This window comes from Pleurodeles waltl, chromosome 7, assembly GCF_031143425.1.
Source record: "Pleurodeles waltl isolate 20211129_DDA chromosome 7, aPleWal1.hap1.20221129, whole genome shotgun sequence".
Taxonomy (NCBI): Eukaryota; Metazoa; Chordata; class Amphibia; order Caudata; family Salamandridae; genus Pleurodeles; species Pleurodeles waltl.
The window spans coordinates 83,712,179-83,732,830 of record NC_090446.1 but is presented as its reverse complement, the minus strand read 5'-3'; the positions used below and the strand labels follow the sequence as shown (position 1 = coordinate 83,732,830).

Here is a 20,652-nt window from a genome sequence, read left to right as displayed (position 1 = left end):
TGACGTGCTTTGCAGAAGACATATTAACCCTCTAAGCTACTTTAAGTCAAAACTGGGACTAGACAAAACACAAATCTTTCCAGCAAGTGCATTAACCTCCAGAGTTATCTTACCATTATTATTATTCTCTGCAATTTACTGGGCTCACAAAGATCTATGCAGAAGGCACCTTAACCCCATAAGGTATTTTAAAATGCAGACTTTGCAACCTATTCTGCAAAACAGATTTATTCCACATTTCTCCTTGTTGACATTTTTTTCTGAGGCAGAGTTTAAAAAAATAAATATATAAATTGAGGCCAATATTTGTGTCAGGCTGTGTCACTTTTTTGGCACAACTCTGACTCAAAATCTGATTTCATTATTGTAAAGCACTCAAATGTATTCATGACAGACCAGCTAAACATGTCTGAGGCCTTAAGATCTGATGCCACTTCTTGTGAGGTCATGGGTTGTGATGTCACTTCCTGGGGTTCCGCGTGCGATGTCATGCTCCGTGACGTCACGTGCCAGGACGTCACTTGCATAATGCTTAAATTGGTTAGTCCCCCGCTTCTTTTTGTATGACTTGTGCTCTGCTTACATCTGCACAACCGCCCCTCCCCCAGCGGGTAGGCAGGCTAGCACCAATACACTCGAATTTGCCCCAGCAGTAGTCCTTGGCACACCGGCCTATCGGTTCTACCCTTTCACAGGAGGTACGAGAAATTCTGGACTTTCCATCCCTCGTTAAATTCGTATCCCCTTTTCATTTGGAGGCGCAGTTATTTCTTTAAAACGAATTATCATATTTTTTATTACGACTGCTTCATATTTTTTGACTGCTTAAATGTGTTTATTTTTTCCTTTTTTTTCGGTCACCTGGGAATATTCGCCCAATTTAATTATCCATTTATTTCGTGCCTTTCTGTATTTTGCTGAATTTATTTATATATGTGTTGTGCCACCGCCTCGATATTTTTTGTGAAACACTTTGCCCGCAGCGCTCTAGAAGAAATATAAAAATAAAATGGCGGCCCTCAAACTAGAGAAGGGCCGGCCCTTTCCCATTAAATGTGTCCCGATATCTTGCCACAATGGCGGTTCCCTGGCACCTCCGGGACTGGTGTCGCCAGGACTCAGCTCCCAATGACTCTCTCACGGCGCCCACTCTCTCTGCCAGTAACAAGCTCACCTGGAGAGCCAGGGAGGGAATGGGGAGTATTGCCTGTCCTGGGTGACTCAGGGTTCCCCACAGCCCCGGCACAGAGTGCTTACGTTCAGGGCAGCCCTCACCCTGGCCCTGTGCCAGGGAGACAAGTTCACACACAGGTCCGGAATGCGGCTCAGTGGGGCTCCGTGGTCTGCGGAAAGGCATTTCACCTGGTGCCAGGGGGCATGTGCGTCAGATGGCGCAGGGCGGGCCCAGCGGCGCGCCCCCGAGAGAAGCTTAACATTTCCATGAATGATGGGGCCTGGCGGACGCAGTGCTTCAGATCTGCAAGGTACTGTCCGATATCTCCACTTCTTTAGTCTTCAAGGGAGAGTTCCTGCACTTCTCAGCGCTGCTGCAATTCATTTAATGGGAGAGTACCTGCACTTCTCAGCACTGCTGCATACATTTAATGGGAGAGTACCTGCACTTCTCAGCACTACTGCATACATTTAATGGGAGAGTACCTGCACTTCTCAGCACTGCTGCAGTACATTTCAATGGAGACTGCTTCTCAGCACTGCTTCTGTACATTTAATGGGAGAGTTCCTGCACTTCTCATCACTGCTGCTATGCATTTAATTGGAGAGTATCTGCACTTCTTAGCACTGCTGCAGTACATTTACTGGGAGAGTAATAGCACTTCTTTGCACTGCGGCAATACATTTAATGGGAGAGTACCATGGGACAGTACCAGCACATCTCAGCACTGCTGCAATACATTTAATGGAAGAATACCTGCACTTCTCAGCACTGCTGCTATACATTTAATGGCAGAGTACCAGTACTTCTAAGCACTGCTGCAGTACATTTAATGGGAGAGTACCTGCACTTCTCGGCACTGCAGCAATAGATTTAATTGGACAGGTCCTGCACTTCTTAGCACTGCTGCAGTACATTTAATGGGAGAGTACCTGCACTTCTCAGCACTGCTGCAGTACGTTTAATGGGAGAGTACCAGCACTTCTCAGCACTGCTGCAAAACATTTAAAGGGAGAGTACCGGCACTGCTCAACACTGCCTCTATACATTTAATGGGAGAGTAGCTGCACTCCTCAGCACTGCTGCAGTATATTTCATGGAAGAGAACCTGCCCTCCTCAGCACTGCTGTATATATCTAATCGGAGAGTACCGGCCCTTCTCAGGAGCAGACAGGTACAATAAATAGTAAGTATCTGCACTTCTATATGTCCATTTAAAACTCTGGGTAGATGTGCTCATCCTACACACCGGGCCTGGTACCCATGTGGTAACAACTCTCCCTGTTCAATCTGTTCAGGAGTGACACCCGCTGCACACCCACCGCACAGAGCGTGACACCTGTGCGTAAAAATGGCCCAGAGACAGAGGCCAACTTAGAAAGCATAATTCATCAAAATAACATATTTCTACCATAGGGGCTTCGTTCTCAGTGGTACGGCTGGTGCAGCGGCACCCGAATCTATGGGTTTTGGAGGTCCCTGTTCCCCAAATACAGTAATTTTACTATCAACCTATGGAGGGGCCATTTTGTTTGCTTAAGTTAGGATTCATGTCACCTTTGCTTTTCCACATCACTGTTCTTCCCCCCCAGTTGCCCTTAAGGTGGAAAACTTTAGTGCCAGCAGGAAATTAGTCTTATGAAAAACTGTTAATGTTGTTCACGTTGTGGACAGGGAATGGTGGAGGTAATTTGAAATGACTTTACAAAACGCTGCCGTATTTCATATTTTATTTCGCCTTCTCTATAGCGCGAACATAAGGGCGAATTGACGTCAAAGCGCTTGAGGCAAACTGTAGTTCTGAGAGTATGCAGAGGTAGTAATTAGATCACGCGCTGGACCTCGCATGGTAATTAAATGAGGGACTGACAGTACCTGCTAATTTAAAGCACCACCCTGGATAAGCTGTAACAGTAGTTAATTTAAGGCTGCCCTTGTTCGCGACCTTGGAAAAATGACGAGCTGAGTTGGTCCGTCAGCATTCGAACCGGCGACCAGCGAAGTCAAATCACCAAAACTACACAGAGCCCTGTAAGATTAACCAGGTGGGGTAAAGTGAAATTAAGTCACTGGAATTGTAAATAAATCACCCATGTTCAGTGCAAAATGAATTAAATCACATTAAAATCTCACTGTATGTGACCCGAAGACTGAATAGTTGCCCCATTACTAAACCAATCCTGTAATGATCACATCTAGTCCGTTAATAGGATCCGGACAGACACTGTGAAAATACGCAATAAAAGACCGTTGTGATTTTAAAAAAAGAAACATGTCTCCCGCTGTCAAACAGCCATTCCCCATCTATCCTGTATGCCCTCTTATAAACAGAAATATCCTCTAGACATCTCTGAGTTCGCGCCCTTTTCTGGGAGGGCGCGTGCACAATCCCTGGGTTGTCATAGGCTGTTTGACATTGGGGTAAAGAGTCCAAGGTACCAAGGTGGCAGCCTTGGTACCGCTGGGGTGGCCCCCCGGCCTGCCAGCCCCTGGGTACTCGGAAACCTCTGCAGCAGGAGCACCAGCCCGGAGGCCGGCGCCGCTGGGTGTTCCCGCAGGTCCTGCCCAGCTGCCAGGCGGGGTAGACACGGGGAACCGGTTCCCCAGCCTTGGAGGCGGGCCAGGGCCGAGGCAGGTATATACACACCTGTGCAGGCAGGTGATCCACAAGTGGGTCACGGGAGCGGCGAGCCACCGGGCGCAGGGAGTGTGGGTGTCGCTGGACTCCGGAGAGGGTGCACTCAGAGGAGCCACCGGGCGCAGGGAGTGTGGGTGTCGCTGGACTCCGGAGAGGGTGCACTCAGAGGAGCCACCGGGCGCAGGGAGTGTGGGTGTCGCTGGACTCCGGAGAGGGTGCACTCAGAGGAGCCACCCGGCGCAGGGAGTGTGGGTGTCGCTAAACTCCGGAGAGGGTGCACTCAGAGGAGCCACCGGGCGCAGGGAGTGTGGGTGTCGCTGGACTCCGGAGAGGGTGCACTAGAGGAGCCACCCGGCGCAGGGAGTGTGGGTGTCGCTGGACTCCGGTGAGGGTGCACTCAGAGGAGCCACCTGGCGCAGGGAGTAGGGGAGTCACGGGACTCCGGAGAGGGTGCACTCAGAGGAGCCACCCGGCGCAGTGAGTGCGGGAGTCACGGGACTCCGGAGAGGGTGCACCAGGAGGAACGACCCGGGGCCTCGCCAGGGGAGCCACGCGGGGGTGCCCGCCTTCAGCAGGTAACGCAGGTGAGCAGATCGCGCTATTACCCTCAGTCAGCGCCCCTGTGCCACCCCTCAGCCCAGAGTCAACACTCCACACCCAGGACTCCCCCACTACCCCCTAGAGGCAGGGCTCCCACTGCCCCCCACGATGAAAGGTTCAACTACAGCCACGGCTCCGCTCCACCAAGGTGGAGTCCTGCAGCATCACTCACAGCCAACTCTCCCCAACCGGTAGGCATGCGCAGCTGACACCATACCCCAGAGCCGGACCTCATCCCCACGCTCTGCAGCACCCACAGCCAGGGCTCCTCCAGCAGCCGCACACAACCAGGGCACCCATCCCCTCCTCTGCCATCTCCACAGCCAGAGCACCCATCCCCTCCTCTGCCATCTCCACAGCCAGAGCACCCATCCCCTCCTCTGCCATCTCCACAACCAGGGCACCCATCCCCTCCTCTGCCATCTCCACAGCCAGAGCACACATCCCCTCCTCTGCCATCTCCACAACCAGGGCACCCATCCCCTCCTCTGCCATCTCCACAACCAGGGCACCCATCCCCTCCTCTGCCATCTCCACAACCAGGACTCCTGCCCCCCCACCCGGGCTCCTTCTGCAGCCTCACAACCAGGGCTCCTGCACCCCCCACGCCAGCCAGAGCTCCCCGCCGCGCCCTACTCCCCCTAACCGGGGCCCCTCCCACAGCCAACATTACACAACGGAGAGGCCCATGCGCCCCTTTTCCATCTGTGCATTGAGGATTTAGAACAACCCTGTGTGCACCAGGACCGCCCTAGAGCTGCTCCAGCTTAGAAAGAGTTGGAGCCACGTCACTCTAAATAGTATGACGTCACAGGGCATTAACTGCTCACACCTCAGCGTCCTCTCTTTTCACTGTTCTTTGACCTTGCCCTAAGCTCGCCTTTGACCATGTACAGCTCTTCGATGCCGTTTGTGAAGGTTGGCACTATAGAAATACCATATAGATACACGCATGCCACAGATCTGCTACAGCCCCCACCACCACCCTCACAGCCAGTGCCCCAAACCAGCAGTGCTGCTGAAATCAGGCGATCGAAGAGCTGCTGTGAAGTAGGTACAAAGTATAACTGCTGTGAGCCCTCCACGTCAGGCACTGCCTGTCCATGAGCCGGGCCCACCCCAGAGTCCTTGTCGAAAATGCCCAAGTACGCCTCATCGCGCCCCATACTGCCCCCTCCCTGCCCCAGAAACCACCCACACAGCACACCCGAGCAAACCAGAGTCATTGACAGGCATCACTTTCACTCTTAAACAAGCATTTACAATGCATCGGGTCTCGCGTTTGCTCATGTTAGAGCTGATCGCGTTGTAAACTCCTAACCCGACTTTTCACCTATCGGGCAACAGTGCATTTATGTGCATAACCCGAAAAAGTGAAATCAAGTACGTAAAGCGCTCGACTTCTGCCAAGCGAGATCGGGCTCGTAAATTAGAGAAAAAAAAGTCCACGAGCCCGATGGAAAACAGCGAGCCTCGCATGTTTTCTGTACTTGGTCGCTGCGCTGGAGGAGGGCTAGCTACCGGAAAAGGCATGACGTATGCGTGCCTTCGACTAATGAAAGCAAGCAGATTTTATTAGGGAAGCCCACCAACCAATAAAAAACACTGATGTGAAGTTGACAGGGCTCCGAGCCCTTTTCTAAATACAAAAGAGTCTCGCTGCGATACGCATGCGCGAGCGCATGCAACGCAGGCTCGACCCTAGAAAGGGAACTTAGAACACAAAGAGAAAGCAGTTGAAAACAAGTTATGGTTTACCTTGGCGAGCACACCCACGGCTTCATATGTCACTGTCGCAGAGTAAACAAAATGTCCTGCTTGATATTTTATTAAAACATGTAATTACTTTTTGTGTTAGAAATGAGTGATGCCATAGAAAACCATTATTTTTGTATTAATTCAAGCAGTAAATTATACCTACTCAAGGACAGCGCTCTAAAAGTTGTTTTTGAGACTGCAGCCTAGCCACATGTTCTTGGAGGGACAGACTGGCAATCAAGCTTAGATTATTTGGTTTCTTGCCATGAATGATTTTGTTGCCCCATAACCTCCTGTCACCATAGCCTGGGGGTGCCAGAATATAAGGCCACCCCTCATATCAGTGCCCACTTTGTAAAAACATAAGTACCATGGGCCCCAAATGTTCCTGAGCGGCAGAGGAGGAAGACATTATCTGCCGCTGGGACACCAATATCTCTGAGTCTCCGACCACCTCTGCTATGCTGACCTCATCAAGGGAGGAGCCAGATTAATAAAGTGCCCCCACTTTGGACCATATGACACAAAGAGGCATAATTATAAGCCCCTTGCGCCACCTTGTTCTGCCCTAGCATCAATTTTTTTTATCCTAAGGCAGCCTTAAGGAGGCCTTTCTCCAGTGCCACATTTACAAAGTGACGCAATGCATGTATTGTGCCACTTTCTAGATTCTTGCGCCACATATGCTTGCATCAGGAAGCAGGGAGGCCCAAAAAATGGCGCAGTGAAATTTACAACATTTTACTGGGCCATCTTTTCTGTTATTTTTAACACCTGCTCGGAGCAGGAGTTAAAATGACGCACCCGTATTAACCTAGGGGCCTCCCTGTGCTGTGCTGCCCTAGCGTCAACATTTTTGACGTGATTGCAGCAAAGCGCCACAAAAGCGTCAAAAATGTTGACGCAATTGTGCTAACAACTGCCATGGTGTGCCGTATTATAAATATGGCGCAACCATGGTGTCATTAGGTGGAGGGGGACACAAGAAAAGTGGTGCATCGGGACTCATGCGCCAGTTTCTTGTAAATCTGCTCCAATATATGCAAACAAAGGGGCATAGTTCCAAGAAAGTGGGGCATCAACACTGATGCGCTGCTTTTCTTGCGCCCTCTAACTGCACCATGGGTGCACCGTATTTACAATACGGCGCACCATGGCGCACAATAGCATCAACATTTTTGGTGCTATTGTGCCACTTTGCTGTGCTAGCGTCAAAAAGTTTGACGCTAGCACAGCAAAGCACAGGGAGGCCCATAGGAGATTATGGGTGCGTCATTTTAGCGCCTGCCTTGAGCAGGCAGTGAAAATTATGACAAAATGGTGCAGTGAAATCTAGTAAATTTCACTGCACCATTTTTTTGGGCTTCCCTGCATGGGACCCCCCCCTTGCATACATTATGCCTGGCACAGGCGCAGTGTGGCTCAAGGGTTTTCTGTCCAATTTTGGCACCCCTTCGACCAACCCCAAAGGTTTGCTATGCATCTTCTTTCCTTTAATATTTATAACCTTTGGCTTTCATCTTGTGACCTGCACATCGAAGATAAAAGACAATAAAAACAAGTTATTTTGACCCCCTGATAAAGCTAGTATAGTGGGGGCTTCCCTATGTCATTGAACCTCATTGCTGGCAAAAAAAAGAGGGACTGAGAGAGGCACATAGTCCTACTTCTATTTTCTGTTCTGGCTCATGGGGATAAAAGGACCGCCATTGCTCCAGAATCATGAACGATCACTGTATTGGCTGTTCTGTTATTTTTATGCCAGTTGGAAACAAAAGAAGGACTAATCCACTGTCACCTCTACTCAGACCGGGTCAATGCAGGAGGCGGCAAACATTCCCAGGCCCTAGAAATAGGTGGAGTTGGTGCCACAGGCACAAATTAACCACAGCCTGATATGTGCAATGATCCAAGGCATTCTTCACCCCCCGTTTCATGTGTGGATAGTATTTCATGTGTGGATATCTCACAAACTGTTCTCTGTGGATGACCTGCCTAGTGTGGCTCAATTTCTCTTTTCTCTTTCTGTTCCAGGTGCTGCTTAAAGAGGTAGCTTGTGGCTTCACAGGGACCTGAGGAAGGCTATGTAAAGACACACTGAGTACTGCCACTGAGACTTTTTTGCCATCATGGGCCTACATGTGTCTGTCATGCCGCCAACACCCCCCATCATTGACCCAAACCCCCCAGACGAGTTGGCGGAGCTGCTGTCGCGGGAGCCTGCCAGCCTCCGGGACCAACTGGAGAATGGCTGGAACACACAAGACTGCTCGGCGAACATGGTGGTCAAAGACGAGGGCCTTTCAATATGGCGGAAGCCTCGAGCACAGTTCTCGGATGTGGTGCGTGGCCGGCGTGGTTATTCTCATGGTCTGCATGCTTGGGAGATCACCTGGCCTGCCGGCCAGCGGGGTACGCATGCCATGGTCGGTGTGGCCACGAGTTGTGCCCCTCTGCAGGCGGAAGGCTACACAAGCCTCCTTGGGGACAATGCAGAATCCTGGGGCTGGAACTTGAGCAGGAAAGAGCTGTGCCACAATGCCAATGGAAAGCCAGGAGAGCCCTACCCTGTGGCACGGTTCTGCGATGGACTAGTGAAGCTACCAGATAAGGTGGTGGTGGTCTTGGACATGGAGGATGGAAGACTGGGGTACATGGTGAACGGGGAGTACCTGGGGACAGCTTTTCATGGCCTAAAGGGGAAGACACTGTATCCAGCAGTTAGCGCTGTCTGGGGACACTGCGAGGTGTCCATCCGCTACATCGGATACCAGAAAGGTAAGGGCGTGAGAGCGCATGGTGGAGGGCAGAGGGGTACCATGGTGTTGTTGTGGCAGGTGAGGGCGATGCAGCGCAATGAGGTCACAGCACATTACTAAAAGCACTAGAAAAGTGAACAGAGTAGATGGGCAGCAAGGTACCAGTAGAGGTGCGATGGGCGCTGCAAAGTTGTAATGAGGGTCCTTTAAAATAGAAATATTGTTTCAATAGCTATTTCCATTAAAATGCTTTGGTGTGCATAAATAATTTGAGGTTGGCAGCAGGAAAATGTCACTTGAGGAATTAAAAAGGAGGATAAAACAAACCAAGAGGTCTCTCCTTTGGGATTTATTGGCTTTGCTAGTGGTTTTAGTGCTTCTCTATATACACAAGAAGTATGGTGTGTTCTTAGGGGACCAATGGCAAAGAGACCTGGGCTAGGTGGTCATATGATGAAGCAAGTCACTATATAGTGTGTGAGACCACCTAGTCCGTAAAGGAAACTTTTCTTCTTCCCCCTCAGCACAGCGACACGTAGCACACCAACAAGTCTCAAAGTCTGAGATTGAAGGGACCAGGGCAGTCTCTTTGCCATTGGTCACCTAAGAACACCCCATACTTCTTGTGTTTATGGTTCTTACTCTGGGGAGACAGTATGGGGTTTTATTTTTTTCTCCTCTCCCCTACTCTCTGTTTGTGTTAAGAAGTTTTAGCGCTACCCCCAGCATCCCTGATTCTGAGCCCGAATGGCTAAAGAAAAAAGCATTTGACGCGGCCACTTCTTTTTCTTTTTAGTTATTGATCTGAGTTGGATTTTTTTTTATGCTATGAAGGGTGAAATCAAGACAGAGCGGGGAAACAAAAGGTGGGGTCCGAAGGAACAAAGGGTGTGGGTGGGGGATCAAACGGGCAAAAGAAAGCAAGGTGCTGCTAGCTGGGAAAAAGCACACGGGTAAGAACGGAAAAGCAAATGTAACAAGCGAGAAGCACATGGATGAGAGAGGAACATGGTGCATGATGGAGGGGCGGAGAGAAGAACGCAAGAGAGACAGATGAGAAACACAATCACTCGTAGGGTGCCTAAACAAAAAGAAAAAAATTTAACTCCTGAAAATGCAAGCAGTGGGAGGACACAGTGCTGTGTCCATGCTCCAAGAGTGAGACAAACACAAGATGAGGAAGGAAAGCCCACACAACTGAGTAAGAATCAAGCAAATGAGAGTGACCATGAAAGAAAAGAATAGTGAGCAATGAGGGGTCTCTACGCCCACTGTCAGATAACAGTGTGTCCCTCAACAGACAACACATGCGCTGTGTAGTAGGCAAGACCTAATAAGGTCATAGCAGAGCTATGTTGGTGGTTGAGAGTCTGGAGAATGGCAACGCAGGGGGGTGCATCAGTGCAGTAGGTACCAATAGGTGAGCCCAGTGGAAGGCAGTCTAGAAGAGAAAACAATAGGCAAGTGTAAGAATGATGTAAGTCAAAGAGTGCAGATCCAAGCATGCAGAGATTATGCAAAGGTTTGGAGAAATAGCTTTTGTCTTCTGAATCAGAAACCCAAGTTTGCGCCTGGTGCAAGCCCCAACAGTGACAAAAAGAGGAAAAAGGGCAGCATGACTGATAGAACAGTGACACAGCATACGTGAAAAAGAGCAGCACGACTGAAAGAACACTGCACAGCACCGAGTGTACAGAGTTGTCTGCTGATAAAGTTATAGGTGTTGCTGGCACAAAAAAAGGCAGCTTACTTCAATGCACCACTATGCGTCATTGCGCAAAAACAAGGCAGCAGTATTGCTTGTAGCATTTTTTGCCCCTGGGACAATTTGGTAAACTTTCCAGTGCAAACTACGCTGCAGAAGGGAAGCCACGTTAGATAGCTTTCCAATATGTCCACTTGTAACACGTAGGGATTGTACATGAATTACCGCTCGCTCCCCCCTCCCCACACACACAGCACTTTAACATACACAGTGCTCCTAGAATTATAACACTAGTGGTTTGTTTGAGGTCGCTTGAGCTGCTTACTAAAACTAAATCTATTGATTAAAATTGAGTCGATTAGTTAATTTAAAAAAATCCCTCTTGAAATGTAGGCATCACCTATCATCTGGTACATAGTGTCACCTCTTGATTTGTTGCAAAAGAAATTGAGCACTTAGTGTCCTTCAAGAGCATCTGCACATCCGACCTTTTGATGCTCCTTTTTCCTCTTATGCATGGAACACACAAAAGGTGACGAGAGGCATGCTGCGAAATAGTCTAAAGCACTGCCAGACACTCTTGGCAGCATCCCAACTCGTTGTTGTTCACCCACTGTCACTCTAGACAAAAGCTTGCCGTATGCAAATCAGTGCTGACCCTGCTCCTCATGAGAACTATCCACCCGAGCTGCCTGGCCAGGCCCTCTTACTGGTGGTCCCAGGTCAGGCCGTGTCCTCTAACTGGTGGTCCCAGGTCAGGCCGTGTCCTCTAACTGGTGGACCCAAGCCAGGCCAGGTCCTCCTACTGACAGTCCCAGGGCAGGCTTGGTTCTCTTACTGGAGGTCCCGGGTCAGGCCAGGTTCTCTTACTAGTGGCCCAGGACAGGCCGGGTCCTGTTACTGGTGGTCCAGGTCAGGCGAGGACCTCTGCTGGAGGTCCCAAGTCAGGGCAGGTCCTCTTACTGGTGGACCCAAGTCAGGCCAGGTCCTTCTACTGATGGTCCCAGGGCAGGCTGGGTTCTCTTATCAAAGGTCCCAGGTCAGGCCAGGTTCTCTTACTAGAGGTCCCAGGTCAGCCCAGTCCTGTTACTGGTGGTCCAGGTCAGGCGAGGTCCTCTGCTGGAGGTCCCAGGTCAGGACTGGTCCTCTTACTGGTAGTCCCAGGTCCTCTAACCGGTAGTCCCAGGTCCTCTAACCGGTGGTCCCAGGTCAGGCCAGGTCCTATTACTGGTGGACCCAAGCCAGGCCAGGTCCTCCTACTTGGGATCCCAGGTCAGGCCAGGTCCTGTTACTGGTGGTCCAGGTCAGGAGAGGACCTCTGCTGGAGGTCCCAGGTCAGGGCAGGTCCTCCTACTGGGGATCCCAGGTCAGGCCGTGTCCTCTAACTGGTGGACCCAAGCCAGGCCAGGTCCTCCTACTGACATTCCCAGGGCAGGCTGGGTTCTCTTACCAGAGGTCCCAGGTCAGGCCAGGTTCTCTTACTGGAGGTCCCAGGTCAGCCCAGTCCTCTTACTAGTGGCCCAGGTCAGGCAGGGTATTGTTACTGGTGGTCCAGGTCAGGCAAAGTCCTCTGCTGAAGGTCCCAGGTCAGGACTGGTCCTCTTACTAGTAGTCCGAGGGCAGGACAGGTTGGGTCCTCTTACTGGTAGTCCCAGGTCCTCTAACCGGTGGTCCCAGGGCAGGCTGGGTTCTCTTATCAAAGGTCCCAGGTCAGGCCAGGTTCTCTTACTAGAGGTCCCAGGTCAGCCCAGTCCTGTTACTGGTGGTCCAGGTCAGGCGAGGTCCTCTGCTGGAGGTCCCAGGTCAGGACTGGTCCTCTTACTGGTAGTCCCAGTTCCTCTAACCGGTAGTCCCAGGTCCTCTAACCGGTGGTCCCAGGTCAGGCCAGGTCCTATTACTGGTGGACCCAAGCCAGGCCAGGTCCTCCTACTTGGGATCCCAGGTCAGGCCAGGTCCTGTTACTGGTGGTCCAGGTCAGGAGAGGACCTCTGCTGGAGGTCCCAGGTCAGGGCAGGTCCTCCTACTGGGGATCCCAGGTCAGGCCGTGTCCTCTAACTGGTGGACCCAAGCCAGGCCAGGTCCTCCTACTGACATTCCCAGGGCAGGCTGGGTTCTCTTACCAGAGGTCCCAGGTCAGGCCAGGTTCTCTTACTGGAGGTCCCAGGTCAGCCCAGTCCTCTTACTAGTGGCCCAGGTCAGGCCGGGTATTGTTACTGGTGGTCCAGGTCAGGCAAAGTCCTCTGCTGAAGGTCCCAGGTCAGGACTGGTCCTCTTACTAGTAGTCCGAGGGCAGGACAGGTTGGGTCCTCTTACTGGTAGTCCCAGGTCCTCTAACCGGTGGTCCCAGGTCAGGCCAGGTCCTATTACTGGTGGTGCCAGGTGAGCAGGCCAGGTGTTTTCCTACCTGACCCTTAAAATACAAGGTCCCTTACCTGGCAGTTCGAGGACTCCGGCTAATTCAAGTCCAATCATTCTGCAAACAGCTGAAGGCCACCTCTTCCAGTAAGTGCTTGTGTCCTTGGCCCATTTGTTACCTGCAGTTGCTATCCGCATTCCTGTATCACTGGGTCTGTAACTTTTTTGGTCACATGGGCACATTCCAAAAAGAATAACAATGCTCCTTAATTCTGGAAGAAGTCGAAGGATTAGCCTTGTAAGTAGCATGCGTGGTGTCCTTTCCTGTACTGGTCACAACGAGAAACCACTGTGTGTGCCCTTTGCTCTATAAAGGGCCCAAAATAACATAACGTGGGATTACAGGCTGGCATCAGTCTCTCAGCAGTGTGTTGGATTCCTAGAGCACAATCCTAGTTGGGTAGCAGCAGAGCACAGTACACCATTTTGGGGTGCTGGCAGACGTTACAAGGTCATGAAATCAATCAGGGGTTCACACCTTCGATATTTAGAGTGACCGCACAGTTTAACGCATATTTACAAATATAGCCAATGGGAAATGACATAATTTGCCAGGATCACACATTGTTTCACAGCCGGAGCTGGGATCAGAACCCAGGTCTGAAGTTGGCAGCACAATCCCTTGGCCACATCTCAGATCTGTGGTCCAGACTTGGGACTGGAAGAGGTCACTCATTACTCCACCTACTGCGAAGTGACAGGTTTACTTTCAGTAAAGGGGTTTCCATAGCGCCTCAGTGGGAAACTCCTCCCCTGTCGCTACAGACCCCAGCTACAGGTGTGCGTTGTGGAAGAGCATCCCAAACTCCGGTTCACTAGCTGGAAGCGGCCATCTTAAGATCTGGAGCGCGTGCCTCCGGGAGGCCCGGAAGGCTCAGTGCTGGAGATGCTGACACATTGGTCCAAGTGCACTTTGAAGGGCTGTGATTGGCTAGAGGGTCACCAGTGAAAACAGAGGAGGCGACGAGGCGTTCTGAACCCCCTGGCAGCCTGAGAAGCATGTGTGCTGACCCTAGGAACAACCTGGCCTTAAACTCTTTATCATTTGTAAAAAGAAATATGTTGGCTGAGGGTCCTTCACAGCTGATGCATACTATAAAGTATAGGTACAGTGAGAGACAGGTAGTGCAGAAGGCAATGCGTTACTGAGAGACAGGTAGTCCGAAGGCAATGCGTTACTGAGAGACAGTCAGTGCAGTAGACATGAGACAGTGAGAGACAGGTAGTGCAGAAGGCATTTGAGTTACTGAGAGAGACAGTCAGTGCAGTAGACATTAGCACCTCTGACACAGGTAGTACAGAAGGTATTGAGTTACTGAGACAGACATGCAGTGCAGTAGGCATGATTCACTGTGAGAGACATGCAGTGCAGTAGGCATGATTCACTGTGAGAGACAGGCAGTGCAGTAGACATGATTTACAGTGGGAGACAGGTGTGGAGTAGATATACGCCACTGTGAGAGACAGGCATGTAGTAGACATGTGCTACTGTGAGAGACAGGCATTGAGTAGACATACGCCACTGTGAGAGACATCCATGGAGTAGACATGAGTCACTATGAGAGACAGGCACTACTGTAGACAATGAGTCACTGTGAGCGACAGGGGTGGAGTAGACATGATCCACTGAGAGAGACAGGCGAGAATTAGGCATGATCCGCTGTGAGAGACAGACGCCACTGTGAGAGACAGGCACCGCTGTAGGTTGGTCAAAACAAGCATTATGAGATAACAGTGCCTTGTCTTAAGCAAAAAAGAATGTATTGCTTTTTTTCAAAAGGTAGCATAACTTAACTGCAATGTTTAAATAAGCATAGACATATTTAAACATTGTCAATGTAATTGAATAATTGCGAAAAATTCTGAGTGGGTCCCGGATGTTTTTTGCTTCCAATGGGGGGGCTCAGCATTAAAAAGTTTGAAGACCACTGCCCTAGAGGCATATTCCTCTGTGTGTGCTGCAGAATGCAGGACACATGGAAAGTGCAAGTAACCAAGAGAAGTAAAGATTTTTGAAGCCATTGAAAACCGTGCAAAGTAGTTTTGCGTGGCTTCAAAATTCTGACTTAGAGGGTTGCGTCACGCATGTAGCACGTTGCGTCCTGCAAGCATGATGCAAAGCTCTCATAAGTATGCCCCCACATCTCTTCAAAGAGCCCCGCACCCAGTCCCGCAGAACCAGAGGTCACCTTCCCTACAAGAAGTGATCTTGAGTCGGACTGTGAACTCTGGCCTGTTCATTACTGGACCGCTCCTCAGCTAATGCCACGGTGTAAAATTACCACCAGCAGGGTGCAGCACACTAACCTGCCCTCAAACTGCAGATTGGCCAGAATGAGCCACTTGGAGAGCCACTTGCTGCAAAGTTACTTGTCGCCTAATTTAGAGCTGGGTGGTAACATGAAGCTCTCCGATTTGAGGAAGGATTGCTAACTCCCCAGTTGCAATACTCTCTTTTTAGTAGAAAATCCAAAGGGGAATTTCCTCCACAGTACTGCAGCTGATGGAATTACCTCCAAAGTACTACAAATGATGGCATTACCTCCATTGTTCTACCACTAGTAGAATTACCTCCACAGTAGTACTACTATTGGAATTACCTAAACAATACTACCACTAATGAATTACCATCACAGTATTACCACTAGTAGAATTACCTCTACAGTACTACCACTAGTGGAAATACCTCAACAATACTACCACTAATAGAATTACCTCCACAGTACTACCACTAGTGGAATTACCTCAACAGTACTACCTCTTGTAGAATTACCTCCACAGTACTACCACTAGTAGAATTACCTCCACAATACTACCACTTACAGAATTGCCTCCACCGTTCTACCTCTAGAGGAATTACCACCAAGGTACTACCACTAGTGGAATTACCTTCACAGTACTACCACTAGTAGAATTACCTCCACAGTACTACCACACAGTCCTACCACAAGTAGAATTACATCCACAGTACTACCACTAATAGAATTACCTCAACTGTACTACCACTAGTAGAATTACCTCCACAGTACTACCACTTGTGGAACTACCTCCACAATACTACCACTTGTGGAATTACCTCCAAGGTACTATCACTAGTGCAAGTACCACCACAGTACTACCACTAGTAGAATTATCTCCAGGGTACTACCACTGGTAGCATTTCCTCCACAGTACTACCACTGGTAGAATTATCATTGCAGTACTACCACTAGTAGAATTACCATTGCAGAAAGAACACTAGTGGAATTACCTTTGCAGTACTACCACTACTGGAATTACCTCCACAGTACCACAACTAGTGGAATTACCTCCGCAGTACTACCACAAGTGGATTTACTCCCACAGTATTACCACTAGTGGAATTTCCTCTGCAGTACTACCGCTCATTGAATTGCCTCCACAGTACTACCACTGGCAGAATTACCTAAACAATACTACCCCTAGTATAATTACCTAAATAATACTGCCACTAATAGAATTACCTCCACAGTGCTACCACTAGTAAAATTACCTCCCTCCACGGTAATACCACTAGTAGAATTACCATCACAGTACTATCAGTAGTAGAATTACCTCAAAAATACTATCACTAGTGGAATTACCATCACAGTAATACCACTAGTGGAATTACCTCCAAAATACTACCACTAGTGGAATTACCTCCACAGTACTACCACTAGTAGAATTACTTCCCTCCACAGTAATACCACAGTAGAATTACCTAAACAATACTACCACTAGTAGAATTACCTCCACAGTACGACCGCTAGTAGAATTACCCCCATGGTACTACCACTAGTAGAATTACCCAAACAATACTACCACTAATAGAATTACATCCACAGTACCACCACTGGTCGAATTACCTCCCTCCACATGAATACCACTAGTAGAATTACCTAAACAATACTAGCACAAGTAGAATTACCTCTACTGTACTACCACTAATAGAAATACCTCCACAGTACTACCACTAGTAGAATTACCTAATTAATACTAAACTAATAGAATTACCTCCACAGTACTACAACTAGTAGAAATACCTCCACAGTACTACCACTAGTAGAATTACCTAACTAATACTACACTAATAGAATTACCTCCACAGTACTACTACTAGTAAAATTACCTCCACAGTAATACCAGTAGTAGAATTACCTAAACAATACTACCACTAATATAATCACCTCCACGGTAATACCACTAATAGAATTACATCCACAGTAATACCACTAGTGGAGTTACCTAAACAATACTACCACTAGTGGAATTACCTCCACGGTACTACCACTAGTGGAATTACCCCCACGGTACTACCACTAGCAGAATTACATCCACCGTACTACTGCTGGTTGAGTTACCGCCACAGTACTACCACTGTTGCAGCTACCTCCACAGTACTACCCTGGGTGGAATTACCGCCATGGTACTTCCAGTGGTGGTAGTGCATCCTCAGTACTGGATATTTCCCCTGGCACTGGAGGAGAATCAGCCAACTGAGTATTTAGCACTCCCTCCACGAAGCAGAGGAATTTCCATGACCCCCAAAGTGTACATCGAGACCTCGGACCTCAGTCTTTAGCGAGTGACAGCCCTTCGGTAGGCGGCCCTAAGAGACTTCACAATATCTATCGCCTGTGCTCTTCATAACCTTTGCCTTTGCTTCTCTCTCCTCAGCTGAACCCCGGCCTCTGATGCAACTCTGCAGGAAGGCGATCCACCGCGGCCTGGGGAACAGGGGCCTTCATCAGGTCCAAAGTCTTCCTCTGCCCAACCCCCTGAAGAAATACCTGGAGTTCAGGTGACAGAAACCCTTATGCTGATCCTCGGTATTTACCACTCAAGGGGGAGAAATCCATGCTGTGGACAAAGTCTGTGAAGCAGGACTCTCCTTTGGACTGCTTTGGGGTGGTAAAGGACAATATTGGAATGGCTAGAACTAGGAAAATCATATTTTCTTTATTGGTGAAAGAAATGGTGCTTTTGAAAACACAGGGAAGCGGGATTCGAGCTGAAATACTGCCAGCTGGCAAGGAGTGAGAGGAATCACTCCACGACTCATACTTCAGAATGAGAACAAACTTTTTTTGTACTTGCTAAAAGAGAAAGAAGACTTTTCAAATTGATGGGGTCATTCACTGCCAACATCTGAGGTGAAGAAATGTGCCACTGGCTCACATTAGCATGAGCAATGCCTCTTTGGGTTTGGAAAACAAGGAAACACACCACATTTTCTTTTATGAAATAAAAGGATGACCAGAGAAGGCCTGGAAACCAAAGTAAGTCCTGGCAGAAATGGTCAAACCAGCCCAGACTGCAGGAAGCTCCAAGTAGAATGGAGTCACAGGGGCATGGTTGGGTCATGGAAGTCCACCATGCTTTGAAAGCAGCGAACTAGCCTGCTGTTGACAAGGAAAATGCCAAAGTGACAGAATGGCAGTCCGGCCCTGGAGGCAGCTTTAGAAAAGCTGGAATCTCATGCTGCACAGCCAGAATTCATGGCAAGGAACATTTTGAGAATAAGGAAACACCCACTGAGCCATGCCGGAAGAGAACAAAATGTAGACCTCATCTAGGGCCAGATGTACCAAAGGATTTTACCAATTCTGTGTCTACGGGAAAAAGCTTTCGTACATATGGCCCCTAGTAACCCATTACATGAAGCAGGAAAAATAATTGATAATCGAGTTGGGAGAGATGGGACTTCAGAAACTGATTTTTTGGGGGGTTAAGATCTGGGTCCACCCTCACGACTCTCTTCTACAGACAACTGCTGAGGAGTTTGTTAGCAAATTGAGAGCCGTTTTGATTGTTGATTTAAAGAATATTCACTGATATTGTGATTTATTTCCGTTAGATGTTGGCCAACAAAACCTTGGACTCGCAGTGAGTGAGGATGTGGGCCCCACAGCACAGGCTCACTTGAACCGGAAATACACGTCTTTTTCACTTCCGCCGAGACCAAAGTACTGAATTATAGTGATTGACGCCTGTGCTCCTGTGACACAATCTCCTCAAAATATACGTTTGCCCCCAAACGATGGTTCATCCTATTTTTTTCACTTGTTTTTACTGCAGGGAAGCCAACTCTATTATGCTAGGGTTTGGTAAAACCCATGCTTGAGAAAGCAGCTGAACCTTTAGCGAAGGCCACTAGGTGGCAGTGCTTTGCAATAAATGTATTCCGACTTGGAGCCTGATTTCTATGTGAGTGGTATGTATACGGTGACAGAGTAAACTTACCACCGACATAGTTGCCCGTTGCCAAATTTATCTGCGGGTGGACTTTAGGGCCCATATTTATACTTTTTTAGCACCGCATTCGTGTCATTTTTCGACGCAAAAGCGGCGCAAATTTGCAAAATACAATTGGCCCATATTTATACTTTAGCGCCGCATTTGCGTCATTTTTTGACGCAAAAGTGGTGCAAACTTACAAAATACAATTGTATTTTGGAAGAAAGCGGCGCATATGCAGCGCTTAAAAAGTATGCGTTAAAAAGCGGCGCAAATGCGGTGCTAAAAAAGTATAAATATGGGCCTAGGTTTGGCTACGGTGACGGCCCCACAGAGTGAGTCGTGGGAAAAACAGCTGTATGTCCCCCCCACCCAATCTGAATGGACGGACATACAGCCATTTTTTCAAACTGTCCGTCGCGGCTAGATAAACCCAGCGGTGAGGAACATTAAAATGCAAGTAATGGTCCCTCCACCGTGGGAGATGACTCCTATGGCGAGGGGAGCTTTATTTTTTCATTTAAAGAAAAAAATCACGTTTCAGGACTTTCTTTTAAAAACAAAATAAGAAACTGTTTGTTACAGGAGTGTGTCATGTTGACACAGCGTTGTCCCAAACAGCTAAATGGATTGACAGGAACGGAAATGATCGCCTGCTTGGCAGTCATTTATACATTTGGCAGACGGTCCCTCCGTCATATGGACGGAGTAGACCCCTAGTGAAACAACTGGCCGTCTGTCAAAATATAAAATCACGGCCTTAGTTCAGATTTGGAAAGGACACGGCATACTTAGGACACAGAGACCCTGCTAACAAGCATCAGAAAATGGAAGAGTGGGGCAGGTCGATGGGTGTCCAGCTGTGTATATCATACCTCTATGACTCACTGCGTTGACTTGTGCCGCCATGTTGAGCTTGTCGTTCACATCTTATGACCTAGGAGAAGCTGGGGAACAAAATCTGCGTGGAGCTCCTGTACTGTGCCAAGTTGAAAATAATTTCATGGAATGTGTAATAATTACATTAATCTGTGATCAATACCTGTTGAAATGTTTTGTTTTATGACATATTGTAAATAGATATTTATTGTTGTGTTTTATGCATATTGTTAAAAAAAGGATGGTTTTATGCACAAATAAAATCATTGCTCTAAAATTGATAAGGCCTTCTTCTGAATAGGGTTACTAGGCCATTTTATCTGAGGTACTTTTCCAGGCCGGATGAGGGGGTTAGTTTAAATTTACAAAGACAAGAAATACGGGGCGTCTACCATTGCTTCAAATAACCACAAGAGTATTTGAAGTAGAACTTAGTGGGAGATGGCAACTTCAGCTGCAGACCCTACTCAGGAGGTGGTCCCCCTGG

General features: G+C 48.6%; 1 protein-coding gene across 3 annotated transcripts; it reads left to right on the top strand.

Moving 5' to 3' along the window:
• Positions 1–1,463: 1,463 nt before the first annotated feature.
• SPSB2 (splA/ryanodine receptor domain and SOCS box containing 2) lies at positions 1,464–20,442 on the top strand. 3 transcript variants are annotated; one of them, XM_069243062.1, is made up of 3 exons: positions 1,464–2,360; positions 8,205–8,948; positions 17,727–20,442. In XM_069243062.1, the coding sequence occupies exons 2-3, from the start codon at positions 8,300–8,302 to the stop codon at positions 17,852–17,854; spliced, it is 777 nt and encodes a 258-aa protein (XP_069099163.1). In that variant the 5' UTR covers positions 1,464–2,360; positions 8,205–8,299; the 3' UTR covers positions 17,855–20,442. The 3 variants fall into 3 exon arrangements, with proteins under 3 accessions (XP_069099163.1, XP_069099164.1, XP_069099162.1); XM_069243063.1 differs by lacking the exon at positions 1,464–2,360 and adding an exon at positions 3,779–4,387; XM_069243061.1 differs by lacking the exon at positions 1,464–2,360 and adding an exon at positions 3,780–4,396.
• The last annotated feature ends 210 nt before the right edge of the window (positions 20,443–20,652 follow it).

What these genes read in the sequence shown, in the direction of transcription:
- SPSB2 (XM_069243062.1), top strand. Translation starts at nt 8,300, where the DNA reads ATGGGCCTACATGTGTCTGTCATGCCGCCAACACCCCCCATCATTGAC. An exon ending in CTACATCGGATACCAGAAAG is followed by an intron (nt 8,949 to 17,726) that starts GTAAGGGCGTGA and finishes CTCTCTCCTCAG; the next exon opens with CTGAACCCCGGCCTCTGATG.